This window comes from Tachypleus tridentatus, chromosome 1 (assembly GCF_004210375.1).
Source record: "Tachypleus tridentatus isolate NWPU-2018 chromosome 1, ASM421037v1, whole genome shotgun sequence".
NCBI lineage: Eukaryota > Metazoa > Arthropoda > Merostomata > Xiphosura > Limulidae > Tachypleus > Tachypleus tridentatus.
The window spans coordinates 129,076,379-129,085,592 of NC_134825.1; the positions used below are offsets into that span (position 1 = coordinate 129,076,379).

Genomic DNA, 9,214 nt, shown 5'->3' on the forward strand with positions numbered 1-9,214 from the left:
TGTTTGACTAAATTTACGTCCATATTGCGCTGATAAGATAGTTTTATTCTCCAAGAGCACGAATTTAATATGTTTCAGAAACGGTTTCCTTAGTTTGTCAACTTACTGTAAAAAAATAAAAGACAGAATAAATAGAATTATTTTAAATTTGACATTAAAAAAAAGTTTTCTTTTACTGTTCTTTTGTCTCTTATCGACAGCAGCAAAGAAAATCAACAATACTAGAACGATATCTAAAGGTCGTACCTTGACCAGACTGGCCAGGATGGTGATGCCTGTCGAACGTGTACAAGGTAAGTGAAGAGGAGTTGAAATGACACATCTTTACTCTTCTGCCAAAAGTGGTGTTTTGAGGTTTATTCGAATTAGAATTCTGCTTTATGATTCTAGTAGCTGATGGGTACAATGGCTTAATGTATATATTGGGAATGAATGTTTCTTTAGAGTTCTGCGTTACAGTGAGCAATGGAAACTGTAACTTAATGTATATTGGAGTGACTTCGGGACAGTAACTTAATGCATAATGGAGTGAGTGTTTTCTTTTCGTCTTTATAATCTTGCGTTATAATGAGTGATGGGGACAATAACTTAATATATTTTGGAGGGGTGAGTGTCTCTGTTGAACTACTGACAGAGTATTAAGTATAAAAGGAACATATATATACGCATACTTCATTAAAATAAGTCATAACCTTCACATAAACTAAAGCCGATGTAAAAATTAATATACTATTTGTTTGTTTCTAATTAAGAACAAAACTACACAAAGGGCTAGCTGTGTTCTGTTCACAACGGGTATAGAAACCTGGTTTCTAGCGTTGTAAGTCCGCAGACATACAATTGTGCCACTGGGTGGATTAACGAGTAGTATACAGTGTCATTTTCTTAACCCTGAATCACGTTTTACAAATCCAAATCTGACTCTTAACTATCTTGTCATAGTGTAATAACACCAAACTCGTATATATATAGTATAACTAGAAAGGGACACCCGTAAATACTGATCTTATAAAGAAATACTATAATTTGGCATGTGGGCCCACCTGTCTACTATTCTGAGGCGTGACACATAAGTTGTTCATACAATCTAAGGATACTTGTGGTTAAACATGGTGTTTAAACATCTCTTTCGTTTGGCACCGTCTTCATCTATTTTACCACAGTTGTTCAGCTGACCTCTCTTTATTGCCATTAAGGCAGTAAAGTTAACCGTTCACTTAATCAATTATTTATTTAAATTCGATTTTTCAAGAAATCCACTTGAGATCTTCTACCAGATGCCATCGTTATTGGTTCAGTCAGTTACTAACAATTTATGATACGAGACAGACTAATCCCTAATACCCCTGTTTTTTATGTAGATTCTTTAGTCACGTTTTAGCGGCCAAAAAACAGAATACAGTATCTTAATGTTGTGCATATCAGATAATATTAGAATATTTATCGTGTCGTAATATAGGAAATATATACACGAAGCAAAACAATAGTATATCTCTTGCATATAATATCTATTTTTAAGATAAATCAATTTGAAAACACAAATAGCGGTTTAAGGGCATTTGCACAGAAACGTTTAAAGCAGGAAAATAAAGAACTGCATGGCATGTTTGATATTTTAAAACGGAACAACACCTCAGGTAGACCAAACACCCACCTTAGAGATACCCTAATGTTCAAGCATAGCTACCCCTAATTTATAACTGTTAAACAGACGGACCCGCTGCGTATGTGGGGATATAAAGCCTGCAATGCTGAAAGAATGATGAGTGTTTCATATTATGCCTCAAACGTTAGACCTACTGATAAGCAGCCTGGATGTGTGTATTTTCTTATAGCAAAGCCACATTGGACTATCTACTGAGTCCACCGAGTCAAACCTGGCACAATAAATGATTACTAACAGACATATAAAAACGGCTTTTTAATCAGATAAGCAGCACATTTTGTCTTTGAAACAGCAGAAAAAAGTGGTAACCCCAACGAAAATAAGTACTTGTGAGACTATTTACAAATTCAAAAGATGTTAGGAGATCAGTATTTTCTTTACTACTGTAACTGTAACAAAATTCTGTTTAAATATTTAAAAGTTAGAAATTTGAAACATGTAAACATTTCGAACGTAATGTTTAAATAAGACACAAATACAGAAAGTAAATATAGGTTAAGAATATACCATTATTAAAAATGCTCACCACAGTGAGCGCAATCAGTTACCAACACTTGTCACCACGCGTCATCTTTATTTCAATTTATCTCTTTCAATGCATTTTTTAATTTTCAATACCATCATCTGTAGACTCTGAAAGCACAATTAAACCAAAAATACCAACAGTACAATATATCTGTGAGTTTGTGTGAAACTTTAAAGAAAAAAGCCTGTTATGTGTGCCCAAAACTAAATTAATATTTTGTTCTACAATATCATTAATGTTGTTTTAAAACAAACGTCTGAACTCTATTCTTAATTTCAGATAATTTTTCTACTCGAAATCAGTAAGTATAAAAATTCCACCCACTTTATATTAGTGAGATGTTACTTTCGAATTAAAATCTTTATTAAGTCATAAGTAATAATAACGTGTTAATTACAACCTAATAATACACACTTCTTCTGTTTAGAAACTCTGAACAAAGACAGTGTAATATAATTTTTGTTTTATTGTAAAAATATGTTCTCAAAGAAATGTATACGGAAAACAATATGGCTTTCCACACTTTGTACTTCTAGTTCTTCATGTGTCTAGTGTTTTTAATTAAGTTAAATGGTACTACACTTGGCAAATTTATTTCTTTTATTTTCATTTCAGTGTTATCTGTTATATTATTGTATTTTAGCAAACTTTTTACGTGCTCGCCCTTTCAGCCGTGGGGGCGTTATAATGTGACGGTCAATCCCGCTATTCGTTGGTAAAAAAGTAGCTCAAGAGTTGGCGGTGGGTGGTGATGACTAGCTGCCTTCCCTCTAGTCTTACACTGCTAAAGTAGGGACGGCTAACACAGATAGTCCTCGTGTAACTTTGCGCGAAATTCAAAATAAACAATCTTTTTTACCCCGAACTGTTTTACGGTAAAATATATAATAATGTTAGCCGGAAAATTTATATTTTAATTTTACATCTTGTACAACGTTAATTTTTGTTTGACTTTATATATTTCCTCTCTATTGTTCAATGCCACAGTCACCTTGTTAATTTATTTTTCTTTAACCAGGTTCTGTGTATTTATATATAAAATAAAACACACGCATATACACTGCTGGCCAAAATCTTAAGGCCAATGAACATAAAGAAAAAATGTGCATTTTGCGTTGTTAGAATCAACCACTTATTTGAGTAGAACTTGGAAAAATGAAAATAAGAAAAGGGAAAATAAGAAAAGAAGACATTCTTTTTACAGGGAGGGAATTTTCGGATCTAACTTGTTTGTTTTCGTTATAGTATGGTTTCGTAGGTTCTAATCTGTCATGCTAGGGAGCGCATGCTAAGTGTAAAATATACTTTTAGAGTATTAAACTATTTGTTGTAGTTTTAAAATATTAAGAAAGAAAACCCACTTCGTGCTTGAAAATGCTTAATGAACACCGACGTTTTTGTAGATGGCGCTTTATATTTAGTCAAAATGGGTAATTTTTTGTACAAATTCATATTGTATACTAACTTTACAATTGTCGATATGGACATTAACAGTTTGGGTTTTTGGAATATATTTATCTAACCTTCTTAGGCATAAACGCACTAGTGGGTCCATAATTTTGTTGATTACAGGGTTTTTAATAAGGAGCGAGTCAAAAAGAAAAAAAAAACGAAATGAAAAATAATATGAATATTGAAATTAATCCGTTCAGTTACAGCTAAAAACTTCTTTACATTTTACCATAAAAAGTAGATCTTACACAGTTTTTTGGAGGTTATTTCTTCACAGTAAATGTTGTAATTAACAGGCAAAAATAAAATTACTCACTGCATTATGCGTACGCCATCTGTTGCGAACATTTTAATTAAAAACAAAACAAAAAACAAGTCAATAATTTGAGCGTTGAATATTTTGCGGACTTCTACTTTCCTATGGGTTCTGTTGTGTTATGACTTACAGTATAAAGTTAGAAAGACTTTCATGCGTAGTTTCTTCGAATGTTAAACAAGCGTAATGGAAACTAAACAATATTTAGGAAGTATTACCGTCTTGCTTCAAACCCGTTCACATATTATTGATAATTTTTTTTTAAAAAATGTAACCGTTCCATCGGATTTCTATTACGACTAGATGTAACAATATAATATTAAACTGCCTGGGAAACTTAATAAAGCTAAGATTAAATCATTACTACCACACTTTAGAACCGCATCTCTCTATAGTACTCTGGTTATTCTGGTTCTGTTATTTAATTAACTTGTTTATTTTTGGCGCTGTTATGCTGTAAAAACTTGTCAATAACCAAATAATGAAATTTACACGTTTTAAGGTCAGCTGTAATATTAAGTAAGAGGTGTAATATTGAAAAAATCACAGTAGGAAGACGATGTTTTCAAAATAACGTTGTTGGAAAAGTTTTGTAATTTCTGTTTATTGAGTAAAAAAATGCAAAGGCATGAACTAACTGGTAAAACAGTCATTTTCTGACACTAGTATCTGCTTACCCAGTAACCAGCACCAGGAGTCTGAAGAAAAATAGCTACATAATAGATTTCTCTTTTCATACAGATTATTTACAGTCTTGTGAAATAGAACATAGCTTAAGAAATAAAAAAAACAATAAATATTTAATGTTTTTTTTTATATAATACAACACAGGTTGCGAGATTAATAGTATAACATACGAAGAGGGAGAACTAGTAAAGCCATATAGTGGTCCGTGTCTACGATGTCGATGTCACAAGCAAGGAACGGTCATTTGTGACCCTCAGCACTGCAAGCCCCAGGCACCACTTATTTTTCGAATGAACCAACAATTCTTCAAACGACGCTAGAAGACTTCTAACAGCAGATGCTTTGGCTCATAATAAAAATACTGTAAAAATTACAAAACTCTTTAATCGTTGATAAATTAGGCATTTTTTGATTATACTACTTAAAGAAAAACTTCGTATATTTTTAAAACCATACATTTAATAATTACAGTCATTATTTAACATAATGTTACTATTAAGTAATGATATGCCAATTTGTCAATAAGAGGCAGCAAGTTTGTTTGTTTTCGAATTTAAGGCTCATCGGTGAATATTTGTTTAGAGGTCATGCATTTTTTTTAAATTAAAATCCACGGTCAGATGTCCCTACAGTAGTTGACTATTAAAGATTTTTTTATTGTTAATGTGGACACTACTGGAATGCGACTCTAACTATGCAAATTTTACTATAGAAACAAAATCAGTATTTTTTTTTATTTTGAAACTTATATTTTTATATGTTTGTAGTTATGTAGGTTCGCTATTTTCTGTTACAGTTGTAGCTGGTGCTTACACGAACTTAGTACTCGTACTATCGGTTTACTGAACTGCTAGATGGCGCCAAAACAATTGAACAATGCCGTCTTTTTATATTGAATACTCGTCGTTTTGTTTTATCGCATTCGTTTTTTTTTCTTAATTTATGTTATTGAAATTTGTAATAAAGATTGAAACTTTGGCTCAAGATTAAACATAAAGATATTTAATAATATAAACATGATTTAAAAATTAGCAATTAGTGCACTGTTTCTACACAAAGCTTTAAAACAAGTAATTACTGTATTTTTGAAGCTCAGCTTCAGATGTATCAAAACTAGTAGCATGTTAAAACTGTCTTTGGAGATGAGTTACTTTGTGAAAGGGAAAATTAATACTTTCATATCACTGTGAGTCAAAATGAAGATAATTTTGAAATGTTAAAAGACTACATCTCAGATTCCATTTCATCCTGGTGGACGCGCACCTGATCAAAATGTAATTACGATAGTTTACAGCCGTGCTCTAGAAACATACCAGTACGCGTATATCTAGTTATGAAAGTTACCTAATTATTATTATTTTTCTTTCCGTGTGGAAGGAGAATTGTTTATCAATCAATTTATACTGCCATATATTTTGCATGCAGCAAACAAACAAAGGTATATAAGTGAAACTTAGTATCGCCTTGTCATGTACACATTTTATAGGTCCAAGTTTTGTAGAGTTTAAAGTAATTTGTGAACGTGCATTTTAGTGAGGGGTTTTAACCCCTAAAGAATAACTGTTTCTTTCTGGTGGTGGGATTTTCTGTGCAATTCACATTATAAACGTTATTAGAAACATGGGGATGTTTTTTTCTAGATTTAAAATAAGGGCAGAATACCGGATTATTTTCACTTCCTATTTTGAAACTACTTCCGGTTGTGAATGATGTTTGGGAATGAATAAAATATTTTGTTGATAAAACTCTTTCGGTTTAGTTTGTTTACATTTAATATTGCTCAAAAATACAAAGACAGAGAGAAAAGAAGATAAATGAACAAAATTCAGAAACAACCATCTATACAATACACTCATGTTTTATTTGTATCTGTATTCGTTACTCGAATTAATAACTATACAGGCAATTTGGGAAAGGGAGCTCGGAAAGAACCATATTAATTTTGGAACTACAGAGGTAAAGGTGAAGAACAGAATTTTGGTTTCCGCAAGTTAGCTGAAGTTATACACATCAGAGTTTAATCACACTTTGCAGGTCACTTTTCTTGTTTCTAGGTGAGGATTCTATTTGTTTGGGGGTTAAAAGATAACAAATAACGGTACTAATTTCATAAAAATATAAAAATTTATTTACAAAAGAAAATATAACTATAAAACATACACAAAGATATCATAGTTATCAATACACTGAAAACAAAACAAACAAAAGCTAACAGTCAAGGGAATCAAGAAGTCTTTGCAATGATGCTTTTGATTTTTGATGACAAAATTTCATGGCTTGAAACGTGTGCTTGTTTTGTTGTTTTTAAGCCTTCTAAAATATTTAAAAAGCTGCGAAACAAGACACAATAAATCAATCAACAACCTCATGCAAATCATATTAATATTAATAGAATTTTTGTTTTGGGCAAAAAGTATTAGCTAGAAAATCGGAAATTTATAGAGCTCAGAATATTTAATATTTAGAAATTAGACGAATTTCTCTGTAGATCAAATTACTAAGTTTCTACATTGCAATTTATTACATATTAGCAATGTCTCTTAAAAACAGAATCACGACAGAGACAATTTTGATGTTTGTATCTTCGTCTTATGGAAGTCACATAAATTCTAATACAATAAAACTTCAGGGATTGTTTTTTTGATTTGTTTTTAATTTCACGCAAAACTACACAAGGACTTTCTGCGTTAGCTGTCGCGAATTTAGAAGTGAAAGGCTGGAGGGAAGGCAAGCTAGTCATCACCGCACACCGACAAATCTTAGGACTCTTTTACCAACGAATAGTGGGATTGACCGTTACATTATAACGCCCCCACGGCTGAAATGGTGAGCATGTTTGGGAGTGTACACCATTGGATATTTTTATCATTAGGAGGGTACTCTAATGAATGTATTTGGCCTTTGGGAAAATACACTACTGGATATTTTATTCATTACGGAGAGTACACAACTGGATATCTTTATTCTTAGAAGAAGTACACTACTGGATATCTTCTTCTTTAGAGAGAGTACGCCATTGATATTTTAGTCCTTACAAAATGTGCATTATAGATATTTTTACTCTTAGGGAGAGTACAGAACTGGACATCTTTACCCTTACAGAGAGTTCATTATAGATATGGTTATTCTCATGGAAAGTACATTGGATATATCTATTCTTAGAGCGTGTATGCCATTAGATATATTTATTCTTTGAGAGAGTACATCATTGTGTATTCAAAACCTTACGACGAGTTCCTCACTGCACTTTTTCTTTCTTAAGCAGAATAGTTCATTGGTCGGTTTCTCTCTCAATGAGAATTAGTTACAGCAGATTTCTAGCTTTGCAATATGAGAGCATCTTTTTATAAGCTTTTTAGCTGGGTATCTTTAAAATATCATTTGTGAATTTATTGTTCACCATAATGTGTCCAAATCTATACGTCTTTTCGAAAAAGTAAACAGCTTGTAGCAGTGTCACCAAGTTTATAATGTAAATACAACTTAATTTATCTAAATAAGTAAATAACAATGTACCATCCAAATCCATAGATAGTCCAATAGCTCAATGTATAATCGAGTTAATTTCAGATAATACGGATATCAACATACAAAAACAAATAAGTTCTGTTTGTTTTACTACAAACTTAACACTAAGGGTGTGAAAAAACGGTGCGGCCAAAAAAAAAGAAAAGAATTGAGCAAATATTCATTTGTTAATTAGCCAGGCCGCGTTTTATGTTCAACTTGAGATATGATGTTGGGTAAAAAAATATGTGGCCTGGCTAGCTAATGAATGAATATTTAATGTAAAGTTCTTATCAATGCTTGAAGTGTAACCACCAGTTTGGCCAGAAATTTTGAGTTAATTCATTTAAGTCACACTTTCTATCCTTTTATGGCCGCTCCTTTGTTCTCAGCTAAGGTGTTTTTGATTAAATATCGTAACTTTTCGTCAATACACACCAACAAATCACACCAAATGCAATTCAGTAGTAACCAAAAAACCCTATTATTCCAAATAGATCTATATTTCATAGAATCACAGAAATGATTTAAAATATGTGATTGTAGTTATTCCTTTCTGAAATATTGTTAATAACTTCTTTTGTAGTAACGCCATGGAATCTAAGTAAACAGCAGTATCAAGCGTTGTTATTTAAATTAACTGATTAAGCTAATATTACGTGACACTAAATTTTCTTTAATTACGATAATTTTATCAAATTTAGTAAAGTTGTACTTAAACCTTGGCAATGAATAAAAACCGTCCATCCATATCATTCTTTTAAAACCTTGAGCTACAAACTGCTAATCTAGTTTGATGTTGTTGTTTGTCATTGAACAAAGAATTGTATCCTGCCCACCACGGATATCGAAACCTAGTTTCTAATGGTATAAGTCCGTAGACATATCACTGTGCCACTGGGGGATGGGAGAGGCAAACAGGGTTGTTTGGCCTGACAAACACTTATGTATCTGTAAGGGTTTTCACTCGAAAGTCTTTAGTGCAAATGGTAAACAAATAAAATTGGTCCACTTTCACATTTTTATGGATGGGTACTAAAAATTTCAGACCAATGGATTA

General features: G+C 32.0%; 1 protein-coding gene across 6 annotated transcripts in view; it reads left to right on the forward strand.

Moving 5' to 3' along the window:
* Positions 1-6,380, forward strand: part of LOC143223477 (uncharacterized) — a 35,812-nt gene extending 29,432 nt beyond the window's left edge. For 5 of the 6 annotated variants that reach the window (XM_076451513.1, XM_076451548.1, XM_076451531.1 and 2 more), the window contains 2 exons: positions 201-293; positions 4,792-6,380. In XM_076451513.1, the coding sequence (XP_076307628.1) occupies positions 201-293; positions 4,792-4,967 (269 nt within the window). In that variant the 3' untranslated portion in view covers positions 4,968-6,380. The remainder of the gene's footprint in view (positions 1-200; positions 294-4,791) is intronic. The other variant, XM_076451523.1, reaches the window with a different exon arrangement.
* Positions 6,381-9,214: the final 2,834 nt, after the last annotated feature.